Here is an 18,304-nt window from a genome sequence, read left to right as displayed (position 1 = left end):
TTCAGAAATCTAAAAAAAATTTAGTGCAGTGTTGCTTTGCAGGAAACACTGGTTCAATTGCTAGTCTTTTTGGAGTTGGGCTGATGTTACAACTAAAAACAAAACAAAACAAACAAAAAACAATGCTAGCCCTGGCTGGTGTAGCTCAGTGGATTGAGCATGGGCCTGCAATCATGGTTCGATTCCCAGTCAGGGCACATGCCTGGGTTGCAGGCCAGTTCCCAGCAGGGGATTCACGAGAGGCAACCATACATTGATATTTCTCTCCTTCTCTCCTTCCCTTCCCTCTAAGTATAAATAAATAAAATCTTTTTAAAAATGCTAGACAGAAACACACACACATGCACAAGGAAATGACACCATTTATTTCAGTTTGATGTGTTAATTTGCTAGAGATTTACTATATTTTTCCCATTGTAACCGAACATGTTGTGTCCTGTGTGGGTATTAAAAATAGTCATTATGTATGACTCTGGATGATAATCTCACTCTTTTGTAATGGCTTAACTTTCCCTGTCTATTGCTCACATAATTTGAGAAAGTTAGTGATCGTTATGTAAGAAAACAAATTAAATTTCACACAGACTCTGCTAAGAAAGTGGCATTACCAAACCCATTTTACAAAAGGACACTTGACTTTAAATGTGGATTTGGGAGAAGAAAAGGAAAACAGAGGAAGAGAAGAGAAAGAGAGGGAGGAAAGAGAGATGAGCAATGTCATTTATAGGAATGGCAAATTTCTTCTGGAAATGCTCAATCCAAAAATGCCTAAGCACAGACCTATGCCTGAAATAAAAAAAAAAAATCTGACTCCTCTCTGTCACAAATCTCTCAGCAAACTATCCAGTGAATGCCATCTGCTTTCAATTCTGTTTTTGAAATTTCTCTCAGATCCTGCTGCTGCTGTTCTTGTTCACACCTACATTCCCTTTAACCTGAGCAACTTAAATAGCCCCTTAGAAATTTTTCCAAAGATTCACACCAATTGCCATTTTATTTCTAAAGAAGAAGTCTGGTTTAAGGGGTTCATATATCCTGGCTTTGCAACTTCCTAGCTCCGTGACCCTGAGCAAGTTATTGAATCCCCCAGGCCTCATTGCCTACATTTGTAAAACAGAAGTTATTGAATCCCCCAGGCCTCATCGCCTACATTTGTAGTATCCTTAATACAGTGTTCATGTGAGGATTAGATGGGTTTATTTATTTGAATGCTTAGCACCCTGCATGGTATATCATCAATACCAGAGAAATGNCCTGAGCAACTTAAATAGCCCCTTAGAAATTTTTCCAAAGATTCACACCAATTGCCATTTTATTTCTAAAGAAGAAGTCTGGGTTAAGGGGTTCATAGATCCTGGCTTTGCAACTTCCTAGCTCCGTGACCCTGAGCAACTTATTGAATCCCCCAGGCCTCATTGCCTACATTTGTAAAACAGAAGTTATTGAATCCCCCAGGCCTCATTGCCTACATTTGTAGTATCCTTAATACAGTGTTCATGTGAGGATTACATGGGTTTATTTATTTGAATGCTTAGCACCCTGCATGGTATATCATCAATACCAGAGAAATGTTAGCTATTACTATTATTATTATTTAATTACTTTATTGTTGTTCAATTATAGTTGTCTGCATTTTCTCCCAACTACTCCCCGCCTCCCTCCCTTGCTTCTACCCTCCCCCTTGTTTTTTGTCCATGTGTCCTTTAGTTCCTGAAAACCCTGAAGTTAAGAATAATCTAGCAATAGCCAGAGGGAAGGGGAGAGGGGACAGTCAGGGGAAGGGTTTTCAAAAACTATTATTATTTGTATGTGGTTCTCTCATCTCAACCTTTTTCTACAGTGCCCGAAAGATTATTGAATAAAGTGCTGTAGTTTGTAATTCCAACTCCAGCATGGTCCTTCATGCCCATAATTTCCCTTAGAACAATCTGTATTCATTTTATATTGTCATGTAACAGGCTACCTCAAATTAAGTTACTTGAAACAACACCTCTTTGTGATCTCATGGTTCAGCAGGGCTCAGCTGGGCTGTCTGCTCAGGGTCTCACAATGCCAAAATCAAGGCATCAGCCAGGCTGGGCTCATAGCTGGAGAGTCTGAGAAGAACTGACTTCCAAACTCGTTCAAGTTGTTGGCTGAGTTCAGTTCCTTGAGGCTGTAGGACTGAAGTCCTCATTTCACTGTTGGCTGTTGGCCAGGGATGAAACGCAGCTCCTGTGGCTATCCACATTCCTTGTCATGTGACCCTCTCAATCCTCAAATCCTTCTCATTCTCAAATTTCTCTGACTCCTTTTTCTGCTATTAGTTGCAAAAATTCCTCTACTTTTAAAAGAATCATGTTAGGCTCACCCTGATAACCTTCCTTTTGATGAATATGAAGTCAACCAAAAACCTTTTTTTGCTATCTAACATAGTTACTTGAAGGCATACCTCAACAAGACTCATGGTCCCACTCACACTCTGAGGGGAGATTATAGAAGGGTGAGGCTCATTCCAAACACACAAGCTGTGTTTCAAACACACTAAACCTTTCCTCAGATGGGCCTTGAACATTCTTGCCTCTGGACTTTGGCCTTCGATGTTCTTCCTGCACGGAATGGTCTTCCTACACATGTTTAGAAGTCCAGATCATGCTTCTTCTCTGAGAACTTTTTCAAATGAAAAGCCCTGTGTATAGATGCTCTTGATCCTTCTCCCTACATTTAATATATCTCTTCTCTAAATGCCAGACAGTTTTATCAGAACATCTTTTGTGGCACATTTCACACTCTTATATTTATGAGTATTTCCTACTGCTCTGTTAGACTCTGAGTATATTAAAGGCTGGTCCAAGTCTTACTGTCATCCTGTACAATAAATTGCATATAGTAGGTACTCAGAAAATTTTGTTTAATGGAATAAATATATGAATAAATAAGAGTCATATGTTCATAATTCAACATACTCTATTTATTGGGGACAGATTTAACTGTTAAAATCATTTAATAATTCAATACTTATTCAGGACTCACCACACGACAGGCCTTAAACTATATCCATAAACAGTCTTTTATTTAGCATTGTTACTGTCTCATTCAAGGTGTGAAAAGACTCCAATTTCCTCATTTGCTTTTCTCCCATATCATTTCTCTTAAGCATTGCTACTAAGTAGTGCATTGCACAGGAAAAAGGTATAAAGACTAAAAAGAAAGAACACTTCATAACTAGAATGACCTAAATGAAACCATTCTGTCAGGGTTACAAGGAATAAATCTATGCCCTAAAGCAGTAGCGCTACATCTTTAATTGACACGAGAACCACAAGGGGAGCTTATGAAAAAGCAGAGTCAGAAACGATTACTCTCTAGATCTAAGGCAGGGCTAAGGTCTTTATATCTTTTCCATGGACTCTGATCCAGGAAGCCCAATGGACTGCACTGACAGAAAGACCACACTAAATGATGTTTCCAATTTGGGGATGTTCATAAAAGATGTTTCCACTCATTCTCAGATCCATTCTACAAATATTGAGTCTCAGCAGTTGAGCACCAGAGATACAATGGTAAAGGAAAAAGTGAAAATCTAAAGGCAAACAAACAGTATTCTATCCCTCATAGCCAGAATTCATGCCCTCATCAATAGGTTACCATTGTTTTTTAAGCAGAGTGAGCACATAGCAGAAGCTATAATATGTTTGTATCCACACGAAGAATATGTCCAAGAATGTCCAACTCTCAGCCTGCAGGCTGCATGGGGCCCAGGATGGCTATGAATGAGGCTGAACACAAAATCAAAAATTTACTTAAAATTTTTTTTGCTCGTCAGTTTTAGTGTTTGTAATTTAATGTGTAGCCCAAGACACCTCTTCTTCTTCCACTATGACCCAGAGATGCCAAAAGTTTGGACACCCTAATGCATGTTCTTTTCAGCAGCCCACACAAATGTTCTACCAATTGTCACTTACTGGTCTCAGTTATAATTTTCCTCCATTTTTCTTTTACATAATCACTGGAATGTGTGTGTGGAAGCCAAGTACAATGTTTGCACAAATACATCAATCCTTTAGCAGGATGAATATTTTTCCAGATGACTGAAATTACACACCAATGAACACACACACTTGAAGTCCCTGGCACATTCTCACGTATTCTGGAGACTCGCTTGGTTATTCTGAGTTAAATATGGTAGGAGAGTCATGGAGGGGTAGTTAAAATACAATGATGTAGAAGGGAAGTAGTTGAGCATTCTATAATGAGAAATCACATCAGGTATCCAGGCACACGCCATTGATGGTGAAAGCCTAGCTAGATCTGATAATGCACTGATATGCCAGAGTCAGACCTATACACACCAGAGACCAAACATAGCTTCTCTAAGATACCCTTTATCATATTTCTTATAGGAATGCTTTAAACTGCCATCTACTTCATAACACATAAGAAACTAAGGACATGATACACTTCTTTTCTTTAATGAGATAAATTCAAAGATGGAACTGCTCTGTCCACCAAAAAAGACAGGGCCTATGGGATGTGATAAATACTTATAACCCAAGTTCCAATTAGTTGGGTTTGGGTAAAATCTGCTGTACCTAGTGAAAAGAAGGAGGTAGATTTCATTGTGAGGGTAGATGGAACTACCTTAATTTCTCCTTTAAACTATGCTTTTTCTACTACAGCGATGATATAGCAATTAGGAATGTAGCCTTTGGGGTCAGGGAGACCTCTTTTCACATCTGTTTCCATCACATACTAGCTGAGGGATCTGAAGATGATCATTAGCCTCTTTAGACCTGAATTTCCATTTATGAAGCTGGGATAAGAATACTGACTTTAGATGAGTTGTTGAAATGACTTCATTAAATTATGAATGTGAAATTCTAGCATAGTTCTTGGTATAGAGTAGCTCTTAATGAGTGGTGAGTGAAGTCATCATTACCAGCAGATTGTACAGAGGACCTTCCATGCACCCGAAACAAAGTCTGGTAGTAGAGCTCAAGAAACATGAAAGCAACAGACCTATTGCTGACGGGCCTCTAGTCTAAGTGAAGATGAATATGCAAGCAAATAATCATAATGTAAGCTGTTTACACTCTTAGGAGTTAGAAATGAAATGGAAAGGACTGAACCCACTTTGGATTATTCAAATGTAGAACCAATGGAAAGGGTTGTCCTTGGTAAGAGGGAAAAAATATTCAAAGGGATAGGAACATCAGGACATGCCATGCATGAGCAGCTGACAACTGAATATGAGGGCCTGGGGGACACTGAGAGGACAAAAATAAAGCTTTCTGTGCTGGGACACAGGAAAATAGCTATGTTTGTTAGAGGAAAGTAATGACTTTGACTTTGGACAAGATGAAGTTAGAGGTTGGTGGACTATTCACATGGGCATGTTCTGCAGGCAAGTCTGGAGGTCAGGAGATCTGGGCTGGAGGGAGGGATCACAGTGTGAAGGGCAACTGAGATAAATGGCCCCAATGAGAATGCAGAGTGATGAGAATGAAGAGGAAACAGACACATCAGAGCAAAGGGAATGGGACACTTTGTTCAGGAAGACACAATTATGGGTCTAACTTATGTCTTCTGGGGCATCTTTATCATCTTTAATTAGCACTTCTCCAGAAAACAAGAGAGTTATTTTTCTTTAATATTTATAGTTTTTTCCTATTTTATGCTTGGAGTCAAAATTTCTAAACTGCTTTTAAAAATATTTCTCACTCTGGCTAGTGTGGCTCAGTTGGTTAGAGCATTCTCCCATACACCAAGATTGGGGGTTCCATTCCTGATCAGAGCACACACCTAGGTTGCAGGTTCAATCCTCAGTCAGGGCCCATATGGGAGGCAACCAATCTATGTTTCTCTCTCACACTGATATTTCTCCCTCTCTCTCATTAAAATCAGTAAAAGTATTTAAAAATTTTTAAGTATATTTCCTTAAATCTAAATATGTATTTCTTTTAAAGCTAGCCTGTCTGTATGTGTATATATAGATATATAAAGTACATACACATACACATTTTTTATTTCAAAGCTAGTATAAACCTAAAATGATAAATAGAATTATTTCCAAATCATTTTTCAGGTAGTTAATAAAAAATTGATCTGGCTTGAAGAAATCCAATCTATCACTCGAGGAACAATGCCAATGCCCCTGCCCTCATTCAGATTTCCCCAACTTACCAAGTCATGTTTACCCCTTTCCCCAGAGGTGGCTCAGTTACGGGATACTTGAGGAGAGGAATTGTTTCCTACTCATCCAGCAGCAGCCCTGGTGCCTGCTGGAATGCTGGCCACAGAGCTGGCAAACAAGGATACTGGTTGCACAGACCTGGAATGACAATTGGCTGGCATCCTGGTATTGTTTTCAAGCATCTCTTGGAAGTGCTGGACCCACCAAACGCCAAGGCAGAGCAAAACCATTGAAGAAAAAGAGAGACAACAGGCAGAGAAGCCCCAGTTCGCAAGAGAAATCCTGCTCAAAACTGAGTTCTCTGTCTGCTGAACACAGGCAGGCACTGTGCAGAGCATTGCAATAACCCACACCAGCTGCACATAAAGGCCTAGCAGAAAACAAATCCCTTCTATGGGCTTGTCACAATTAGCAAGACACCCTCGTTACATACTGCTGCTCATAGTGACGCCACAGGGTGACCTCAGAGATAAAAAGAAATTGCCTCTGAATCCCAGAATAACCGATCTCCCCTTCTGCAGACCTTCCCCTCTGCTGACCTGCTGTACCAATGTGTGCCACTCAGGGCACAGATTTAAGGAAAACATGACTGGTATTTACCTGCTCCACTGGCTTCCTCTTTCTTCAGGACAGAAGCACAAGGAGTTATTTCTGAAACACTGAATCTCCTGAGTGCCAAGAGAATAGACCAGCTACAGGAAGCATTTGTACAATCTAAGCTCAACTCAGCATCAACTCCCCAAGCTGCCTTTTTGAGAAATTACTATATCGTAACAGGAATTTGAAGAAGGGCACGCAAAATATTAAAAGGGCATTTTCTGTATCTGGTAATGGAGGATATCAATGGCAGCCTACTCTTACAAAATGTTATCACTTGCCTTGCAGTTGGCTCCCTGTAAAGAGGCTCATGGGCAAGTAAAATAGGTCCAAAGGCAGCACACAAAATTTACGGGTATGAGCCAAGCCAGACCCGGGGCTGGTATATCCATCCAGAGAGAATGATTTTATAGCTCCAAAAGTGGTCCTTACATTGTGTCACTCTGAAAGGTTGAAAAATAACCCCAAACTCAACAACATAGGCAGAAATGCTCAAGCTCTCTACCTCCTATTAAGGATAAGAAAAAGATAACCTGTATTTTGGCTTTGCATATGTAAGATGAAAGAAAAATCAGAACCTGAAGGATGGGTAAAAAAACTGGAGGATACAGGAAAGAATTACAGACAAAAAAAAATACTCAGAGTCCCATATGCATAAAGGAACCCGCTGTATGGTGGTATGGTGAGCCACAGGGTATATAAGAGGGAAGAGAGGAGGTAACAAGGAACAATTAACTAGAATTCAGCGCTTCCCTCAAGCACCACAAAAGTATACAGGATTCCACTTCACCTCCCTCCACACACACACGAACCTAACTTACAGGAGTGCAGAAATAATTTTTGTCTTTCTTCCTCACTAATAGATTCCAAACCACAAGAATAGTGCCCTACACAGAAAGGGTACTGAATAAATATTTGTTGAATGGATGAATAAACAAAGTTGTCACTCAGTCCTTGGGTGTATCACCTAAAGGAAAATAAGAGTAGATGTTCACTGAACAATGGCTAGTACAGTCAGTATTCATTACTGGGAGTCAAACTCGAAACTCAGTAAACATTGGTAGTTAATTGTACTGGATATCTCAATTTGAAGGGTTTCAATTTTTTTTAATTAAGGTAAAATTACATGCAATAAAATAAACATATCTTGTGTGTTAGGTTGATGCATTTGGACAAATATTCAAGATAAGGAACATTGCCATCAATCTAGAAAGTTGCCTGTGTCCTTTTGCTATCGATGACCCACCTCCACAAAAGCAGCCATTATTTTGATATCTAATCCCACAGACTAGTGTTGCCTCTCCTTGAACTTCACAGAAGTGAAACCATACAGTATAATCTTCTGTGTCTGGATTCTTTTATTCAACATAATGGTTTTGAAATTCACCCACATTGTGCGGGAATGACTAGTTCATTCCTTATTAATGAGGAGCATTCCATTTTATGAATATACTATAACTTATTTATCCATTTCCTTATTGATGGACATATGAGTTCTTTTTGATGTTTTGCTATTATGAATAAAGTTGCAATGAATATTCTTATACAAATATTACTTTGGGATGTATGTTTATATTTCTTTCCAGTAAATACCTTAGAGTGAAATTGTTGGATCATAAGGTTTATGTACATTTAACTTTATAAGAAACTCCCAAACACTTGCCCACCATGGCTGTAGCTTTACATTCTCACTAGAAATATGTAAGATTTTCAGTAGTTCCATATCCTTACCAACACTTGTCCTTCTTTTCACTGTATCCATTTAGTATGTATAAAGTGGTATGTCACTGATGACAATGCTGTTAAAGGATGTTTTCATGCTTAAGTCAATTTCTCAATTTTAGTTGCCCTTTTTTTTTCATTATTGACTTACAGTTGTTCTTTATGTATTCTGAATGAGTCCTTTCTTATATATATTTTTAAAATAATTTTCCCTGTTTGTGGCTTACTTTTTCCATTTTCTAGCAATCTCTATACACAGGCAAAAGTTTCAAATTTTGATGGAGACTAATTTATCACTTTTACTGTGTGTTTAATGTCCTTTGCATTCTGCTTTCTCAGATCACAAAAATATCCTTCCGTAATTTCTTCTATAGACTTTATAGTTTTATCTTTTACATTTATTTTAAGTTATTTTGTATATAGTGTGAGGTCAAAGTTTATTTTTTCTCTTTACAGATATCCTGTTGATCTAATACCATTTGTTAAAAAGACTTTCCTTCCCCCATTGTCATAGTTATTCATCAAAATAATTTGAATGTACATTTGTGAATATATTTTCATTATATTATCATACAATATGCTGGTTCATAGGATTGGTTTTCACAGATAACCTTCATCAGATTGAGAAATCTACCTTCTTTTTCATGAATAGATATCTAACTTTGTCAAATGTTTTTTCTGCATCTATTGGGATGACCATATAGAATTCTGCTTCACCAATCTTGCATTCCTAGGATAAACCCCACTTATCCACAGTGTATTATCTTTTTCTAATATACTATTGATTTATGATTACTGGAATTGTAATCCAGTACAATCATACTATACTGTTGGAATGTGTTGAAAACCTCTGTGTAGATTGGTGTTATTCTTTTTTTAAATGTCTGGTAGATCTCACAATGAAGCCATCTAGACCAGAGGTTTTTCTTGTTTAAATGGAGAGATTTTTAGTTATGAATTAAATTTCTTAGTAAGTTTAGAGATGTTTAGATTGTCTATTTCTTTTTGTGTCAGTTTTGGAATATTGTGGGATTTCAAGTAATTTTCCCCTTTTATTTACATTGTCAAATTTGATGGCATACATTTTTCATAATTTTAAAAATAATTTTAATGTCTATAGGATCTGTAATGTTTCTGGTGATATCCCCTCTTGTACTTTGAGTTTTGGTTATTAGTATTTGTATATTTTTGTATGATCATTTTTGCTAGGAATTATAAATTTTCCTTTTTTAATTAAAAAAATTTATTTATTAATTTTATTTTTTATATTTTTTATTATTTTATTATTATTATTATTATTTTTAAAGATTTTATTTATTTATTTATCTATCTTTAGATGGGAAGCAGAGGGAGAGAAACATCAATGTATGGTTGCCTTTCGTGCATCCCCTGCTGGGAGTTGGCCTGCAGGGAACCAGTCTGCAACCCAGGCATGTGCCCTGACTGGGAATCGAACCGTGATCCTCTGGTTCGCAGGCCCGCGCTCAATCCACTGAGCTGCACCAGCCAGGGCTATTTATTAATTTTAGAGAAGAGGAAGGAACAGAGAGACATTCATTGATTGATTCTTATATATGCCCTAACTGGGGATCAAACCTGCAACCTTGGCATATCAGGACAATGCTCTAAGCAACTGAGCTACCCAGCCAGGGCTGGATCTAGTTTCTTTTAAAAATGTTAAGAGTATTTAATTGTGTGATCAAAAAACATGTGGATAAGCTGGGCTTAAATTCTTCTAGGTCCCTTAAGAGTCATGTCATTTTTTAAAAAAATTAGTTTATTGTTCAAGTACAGTTGTCAGCATTTACTGCCTCCTCCCCAATCTTTTCAAAGAACCAGCTTTTGGCTTTGTCAATCTCCTCTCTATACTGTGTTCTATTTTGTTGATTTTTATTTTTATGTGTATTATTTTCTCCCTTCTACTTCATTTAGATTTACTTTGTTCTTCTTTTCTCACTTCTTAATATAAATTGCTAACTTTACATTTTTCTTGTTTTTTTTTTTTAATTGTAAGCATTTAAAGCTATGAATTTCCCTCTTAGCACATCATCAACTTTATTCTTGATATCATGTTTTTATTGTCATTCCATTCAAAATACTTTATAATGTCTTTCTGAATTCTTCTTTGACCCATCAGTTATTTAGAAGTGTGTTACCTAACTTCTCAACATCTGCTGATTTTCTAGAAATATTTTTGTTGTTCATTTTTATTTTAATGCTATGTGGCAGAAAAATGCATTCTGCATTATTTCAGTCTTTTAAAATACATTCCAACTTGTTGTATGCTCCAGAATTAGTCTAGTTGGTGAATTTTCCAAGTGCACTAGGAGGAATGTATGTTTTCTCACTGTTGGATGGAGCACAAAAGTCTTTCACCACTTCATCATTCTGGTCTGGGAATCCGTCAAATTAACCCCAACCCTGCCGAAGTCAATGCTTCTGTTGCACAGTTTTTTCTTTTGACCCTAGTTAATTAAATATGGTACCCACACTGCATCCAGTATCTTCCCAGTCCCCTGGGGTTTCTCAGGTATCCATGTAATATGCAAAGTGAAGATAAATCTCAAGCTGCTGAAGCAGTTTGGAGGCCATGCATTGCTTGTCAAGAAAAGACAAGATAACAATACAGACTCCCTTTTTGATTTCTTTTATTTCTCCCTTTATGTGATATTGTGGTGACGAATTTGAGAGTTCAATTATGGGGGAGGAGAGAGTGCTGCTGGGACAGCTATTGTCATTGTATGCGTGCTATCATCTATAAGTTCCTGTGAGGTCTCCCCTCTCTGTCTTGGGATATGGCTTGTGTGGTACATGAGGTAATTTTTTTCTGCAAAGACATTTTTTTTATAGTTAATAGGTATGTACTAGAAAATGTGCTTTATAAGAAATATAACCTCCATCTCCAACCTATGCTTTATAGAAGTGGCACACTTAAATTTCAGAAATTAGTTGATTTAAAGTAATGACTAAGTAAATGAAAATACAGGGCTTTGTCCATATGGCTAAATGTGTAAACATGGTACCCAATTATGAGGTTTAGGCAAAATGGTATGATAACTGTTATATTGTCAACATCTGCTACTGCAATTATGTAAACAAAACTCCATTGTTTTGAAATTATCCTAAGTCCTTCAAGGACCCTTCCTCCTGAGATTTGAGAACCTGGCATAGAGAGCAGCACGTGATTACTACAGTGTACCTGGGAAAAGCATCCCAATCACACCTGACAATATTTGTCTGCCTTGTTCCAAGAAGGCTCTGCCCCTAGGCATGGAATGGGATCTAGAGCAATTCAATAGGAAATGATCTGGGAAAAGAAGTAATTTGAGTCCTTTGTGCCCAGGCTTTCATCCCTCCCCTGCGTTCAGCACACAGCAGGACACTCACCTTTTCCCATTCTCGGTCCTTGTTCAGCACAATCACTACTAGCCTGGGGTGCACTTGATAGCCTTCCTCAGTGAAGGACAAGTCTTTGCCATCCCATGTCACATTTACCATAAATCTAGAAAGAGGAAGAAAGAAAGGCAGTTTTTAGGGAAGAGTCAAAGGGGAGTCAAACAAATGAGTGGATGCCACCATCAATGTAAACACCGAAAAAGTGTAAATGTACAATGCCATCGCTCATTTCATGCAGCCTCTACCTATGGAAGTATTAGCATACATGCAGGCCCTGCTAGCTGACCAAGCACTCTTTTTCATGAGCCTGTACTCATTCTCAGAATCTCCAATCCTGTACGGGCTTTAGTAATTGATTACACTTAGCATGTGGGATAGAACCTTTCTGTCCTGTCAGACTGTTACACCCTTGTTCAAATGACCTTCTTACAGGAGGATCTGAACACATGTTCTATTATGTTTTAACAAGCTTCCCTAAAGGAAACACATAAACTCATAAACTACATGATATACAACTTTAAAGAAATTATTTCCCATCCATTCACTATTCAGTCAACTCATTGAACATTTGCTACCTGCCAGGACTCATGCCTTATTTATCTCAGTTGGAGATAAATAAGGAAACAGATACAATCCCTCTCCTCAAGAAGCTTATAGTGTAAGGGAGAGTCCAGGCATTAATTGATTAATTATAGACCTAGGACACATGCTGCAATATTGAGGTGGGTGTGCTGAGAAAAAGTGAAACAACGGTCATCAGGCAAGACCTCTGTAAGGATGTGCAGCGTGCCCCGCAGGACGAGTCAGCTTTAACTAGGTAGCAAGAGACATAACATGCTCCAGGCAAAGGGGACAGCCTGGGCAAAAGCCCTGTGGTGGTACATATGGGGGACTGAGTGCCCCAGTGGGGGTGAAGCAGAGAGACACAGGGAAATGTAGGACGTGGTGCGACTGAGATGGTGGGTAGGAGCAGACGATGCAAAGTTTTTCAGGCCACGTTAAGGAGTTCCATCTCATTTTAAAGTAATGGAAGACAATGAAGGTTTTAATTAGGGAGATGATATAATCAGACTTTTCTTGTATAACATGGCTTGAAGGCTGTGTAGAGAATAGGTTTAGGGGAAACCAGAGTGGATACCGAGGCCTTTGTTACTATGTTCTTATTATCCACATGAGAGGTGACATTAGCTTTGGTCCTGTTGTGGCCTTGAAGGAAGAGACATAAGAATAGGAGCAGCAACAAAGAGGGCCAAGTGAAGAAATATTTAGCAGGTAATTAGTGATTAATTAAATGTGAGGGGAAAAAAGATAGGTATCAAGGACAATGCCTCAGTATCTGCCTTATATAATATCTCTGCAGTCAGCTCTTGGCATAGGCATTCTCAACACAGGTGACATCTGTCTTACAGTGCTCTGACGTCTACCACTCCTCAAAGTCACCTTGCCTGTAGTCAGGTTAGACTCAGATGGGAAGGCAAGTCAGAGTTCACCTCTCAGGATTTGGGTAGGGAATCCCCAGGGGTCCATATCCTTCTCAAGCTTCCTTAGCAGCTTGAGAAGAATATGATATTGTTGAAGACCTCCAAGAAAATGTACCACCCAGCAGAAACTTAATAAATAAATAGTGTGTTGGATTGAAGCATTCAAAACCTTCCCAGAAAGACATGGTATCTCAAAGTCATAGCATTTTCTTGCTTTATATTCCTTTGACACTAAAGTCAGCTGAAGAAGTAAACTATGAAAGAGGAATATTAGACTGCAGAAAAATTTCAAAAAGAGGAATTGGCCTAACTGGTCACATATTTGTGCCTGGGCTGCCATACTGCAGAAAAATTGACTGTGTTGTGTGTGGGGAGAATCAGTTAATCAGTTTAGCCTAGAAGAAACTAGGCTAAAGTCAAAGAACAACTATCGTCTATTCATTCAATGCACTATTTGGGTCATTAAAAATCATGCTTTTAAAGACAAGTTAATGGCATAAAGAAAAGGCACAGTATTTAATGTTAAACAAGCCAAAAAGAAAATAAAGATAAGGCTTGTTTATGCATGGAAGGATTACAGGCACTTCTTTTATTTTGTGTCTTTGTAGTCTCCAAATTTTATGCAAATACTTTTTATTTTAAACAAAAATACTGTTTTTAACACAAAACACTGTTATTCCAAAAGAAGCAAAGAGTGATTACTATTCTATTTGGTGCATTTGAGGTATCTCAGATCATTTCCTAGTAAGATAACTTATTGATTCCACAACTATTTACTGAATGTCTATTATGTAACAGGACTAATGGTGAGTCCTATGGATACAGAAATAAAAAAAACACAGTTCCTCCCTGCTCTTTTACCCTCATTCTTACAATTCAGTGGCATAGACACATAAATAATGATAATACTAGAATGCCCCTTGTGTACTGATGGACTATGAGAACATAGAGGAAGGGCCTGTAACTCAGCCTAAGGGATTTAGGGAGAGATTCCTGGGGAATTTTTTAAATATATTTTATTGATTATACCATTACAGTTGTCTATTCCTCCCTTCATTCCCCTCCACCCTACACACCCCCTCCCCCACCTTTCCCTCCTTTAGTTTATGTCCATGTGTCTCAAGTTCTTTAGATTCTATATTTCCCCTACTATTCTTGCCCTCCCCCCATCTATTTTCTACCTACCATCTATGCTATTTTCTGTACCTTCTCCCCCCTTCTCCTCCTCCCACTCCCCTGTTCCTAACCCTCCATGTGATCTTCATTTCTATGGTTCCACTCCTGATCTAGCTGTCCTCTTGGTTTGCTTTTGTTTTAGGTGTGGCTGTTAATAACTGTGAGTTTGCTGTCCTTTCACTGTTCCTATTTTTTATCTTCTTTTTCTTAGATAAGTCCCTTTAACATTTCATATAATAAGGGCTTGGTGATGATGAACTCCTTGAATTTGATCTTGTCTGAGAAGCACTTTATCTGCCCTTCCATTCTAAATGAAAGCTTTGCTGGGTAGAGCAGTCTTGGATGTAGGTCTTTGGATTTCATGACTTGGAATACTTCCTTCCAGCTCCTTCTTGCCTGTAGGTCTCTTTTGAGAAATCTGCTGACAGTCTGATGGGAACTCCTTTGTAGGTGACTGTCCCCTTTTCTCTTGCTGCTTCTAGGATTCTCTCCTTCATTTTGGTCTTGGCTAATGTAATTATGAAGTGCCTTGGTGTGTTGCTTCTTGGGTCTAACTTCTTTGGGACCCTCTGAGCTTCCTGGATTTCCTGGAAGTCTATTTCCTTTGCCAGACTCAGGAAGTTCTCCTTTATTATTTGTTCAAATAAATTTTCCACTCGTGGCTGTTTCTTTTCCCCTTCTGGTACCCCTATAATTTGGATGTTGGAACGTTTAAAGATGTCCTGGAGGTTCCTAATCCTCTCATCATTTTTTTTGAATTCTTGTAACTTTAATTTTTCCTGTTTGGGCATTTCTTTCTTCCTTCTGGTCCACCCCCTTGATTTGAGTCCCAGTTTCCTTTCCATCACTATTGGTTTCCTGTGCATTTCCCTTCATTTCAATTAGTTTAGCCTTCATATGTTCCTCTAATTTGTGACTATAATCAACCAGTTCTGTGAGCATCCTGATCACCAGTGTCTTGAATTGTGCATCTGAGAGTTTTGCTATTTCCTGGTCACTTAGAGTTATCGGCTCTAGGGCTTTGAGTTCTTCTTGAGCCATATTTTGAATTGTTCGTGCCTGTTACGTATAAGGAGCAGAGCCCTAGGTGTTCACCAGGGCCAGGCAACCCATTCGCTGGGTTGTGACGCTGTATGTGGGGGTGGGGCCAAAGGAAGGCAATGGTGAGCAACCTTTGCTTCCCACCGCCACCTCGGGCCTCGCGATTCGTCCCACTGCTCGTGAATGTGTGACCGCGGTCAGCCACTGCTGGGTTCGTTGCTAGGGACTGTGCGGTCCATCTCACTTCTCACTCCCGCAGTCCCAAGCCCTCACTGGGTCCCCCGGCGCTACCCCAGATACCTGGGTGCCTGGGGTCGGGGGATCCTTCCTGCCGGACCCTGCTCCACTGCTGGCTCCGCCCCTCTTACCCATCCAGTAGAACGGTTTGTTGTTGTTCTGTTCTTTGTCTGCATCTTTGTTCTCCAAACCTTTGTTGTATTCAAACTTGGTTGTGGGAGAAGGCACAGTGTTTCCACCTATGCCTCCATCTTGGCGGAAGTCCTCCTGGGGAATTTTTTTTTAATCCTCATCCAAGGACATGCTTATTGATTTTAGAGAGAGGGGAAGAGAGGGATAGAGAGAGGGAAATAAACAATAATGCTCAAGAGAGACATCAATTGGTTGCTCCTTGCATGCACCCCAGATCTAACCCACAGCCTAGGCATGGGCCCTAACCAGAATTGAACAGGGACCTCCAGTTTACAGGACAAGGTTTTAACCAACTGAGCCACACTGACCAGGGTGGATTCCTGGGGAATCTTGAAGAATGAGGGGATTGAGGAGAGGCAGAAGAAAAAGATTCTGAGCAGGGGAATAACCTTAAGTAAAAAAGACTCAGCACAGCCGGTGACACACGCTAGGGGAAGTAAGAAACAGCTTAGCAAGACTGGCAGGAAGTGGGGTTTGCCTGGAGAGAATCCATGAAGCCAGATCATAATAGACCTTAAATGATACCCTAAAGAATTTGGATTTCGTTCAGAAGGCTATGAAGATGCATGACAAGTTTTAAGTAGAGGTAGGATGCATTCAGATTTGTTGCCAATAGAAACAGAAGTTAAAAAAAAGTTTTGACATTTGAAGACAACTTCAACACTTTTCTCTGGTTAAGAAACATTCATTATCTAGACCATTGGAATTGGGGTTGTCTGTTTGTTTGTCTGTTTGTTTGTTCATCTATCCTTTGATGCTTCCTTGCTGGCATTTGATGAACTAAGTGGATGCAGTCCAGGCAGGTGCATTTGAGAAGTGTTCCACTTCACATACCCTATTGACACCCTTGATAAGACATTTTGCATGGATTGGGAATTTAGACAAGTACTGAATTTTGGTCAAGTTCCTCATTATCAATAAGCTTTCAAAGTAGCTGTTTATATTTATCAACTTGATTTCTTGAGTTTTTCCCATGGTTATTTTTAGCTCTATCACATTATCTGGCACACTGTCAGGGCCAAGTTAACATTTGGTGGTAGAGTGTGTTGACAGATCATCACCAGAAGTGCCATCTATATATCCATCTATCCATCCATCCATTCATCCCTCAATACATTTATCCATGTAGTAGACATGTTTGAATACCTAATATATGTCACACCTCATGCCAAGAACAGTGCTAGGAAAATAATACAAAAATAAGCAAACATTTACCTGGAACAAATAACTGCAATAAAGAACAAGGATGTAAAAATTACACACATATGAACAAAGTAGGTTGGTGAAGAGAATAAGGAATAGACCAGCCAATTCTATTGTGGAGGTGGGGCTGAAATCAGGAAACACAGTGGAAGATGCAGTAGGGCTGAAATCAGTGGAAGATGTTTAGGTTCTGTTGGGGAAGAAGAGTAAAGGTTGGCCAGGTGAATGGCAAGGGGAAGGAAAGGAGATGCACTGCACAGAGGAAACTGCAAAGTCAAAGGCCTAGAACCATGAAACACAGCGGAACTCTGTTCATGGAATTTCAACATAAAGACTGAAGACAAAGACCACTAGTGTCCTTTATTGGCCTGGGACAGCAGAAAATCTGTTACCAAGTCACTTTGTAGCTGTAGCCCAAACTCATAGTTGGGCCAGCCCATTCACTGAAGGTTTTTATTTTTTTATTTATTTTTTAAATTCAACCAAATCCAATGAGCTTGCAAGCCAAGTTTTGATTATTCAACACTTTGGAATAAATAGAGTTCAGGTTGGATCTACCTATGGCCCTAAATGTGGGTGAAACTGAAAAACTTAGTTGATGATCAAGAGCTTTGGAAATATTCAATATGTTATCTGTTTGGAAAAGGCAGACCAGAGAACAGATGTTTTGGGTTTGACTGAGACACCAGCCTCAGGAAGGGTCATTCACAGGGTTATGTTGTAGTAACCAAAGGTCACAGTCACCAGTTTTTTAAAAGATTTTATTTATTTATTTTTAGAGTTAAAAAGAAAGGAAGGGAGTAAGAGAGGGAGATAAACATCAATGTGCGGTTGCTTCTCACGTGGCTCCCCACTAGGGACCTGGTCTGCAGCCCAGGCATGTGCCCTGACTGGAAATCAAACTGGCAACCCCTTGGTTCACAGTCTGTGCTCAACCCACTGAGCTGCACCAGCCAGGGCCACAGTCACCATTTTAATCAAGGAGCTAGCATGTATTGTTGAATGTCTAGGTCCCTTTTTGCTTTGCCAGTTGAATCTACTTAAATCCCCATCTTCTTTAACCCCCCATCTCTATTTCTTCTACACA

General features: G+C 39.2%; 1 protein-coding gene across 2 annotated transcripts in view; it reads right to left on the bottom strand.

Annotated features, from left to right (window-relative positions):
* The window catches only part of GRIN2A (glutamate ionotropic receptor NMDA type subunit 2A), a 370,947-nt gene that overhangs the window by 97,765 nt on the left and 254,878 nt on the right, over positions 1-18,304 (bottom strand). For both annotated transcript variants that reach the window (XM_037069016.1, XM_037069017.1), the window contains one exon: positions 11,879-11,993. In XM_037069016.1, coding sequence (XP_036924911.1) covers positions 11,879-11,993 — 115 coding nt within the window. The remainder of the gene's footprint in view (positions 1-11,878; positions 11,994-18,304) is intronic.

The sequence above is a fragment of the Sturnira hondurensis genome, unplaced genomic scaffold, assembly GCF_014824575.4.
Source record: "Sturnira hondurensis isolate 20B ecotype Veracruz unplaced genomic scaffold, ASM1482457v3 Scaffold0018337, whole genome shotgun sequence".
Classification (NCBI taxonomy): domain Eukaryota; kingdom Metazoa; phylum Chordata; class Mammalia; order Chiroptera; family Phyllostomidae; genus Sturnira; species Sturnira hondurensis.
Note: the sequence above shows the minus strand (reverse complement) of the source record. Positions and strands in the feature narration are given on the sequence as shown.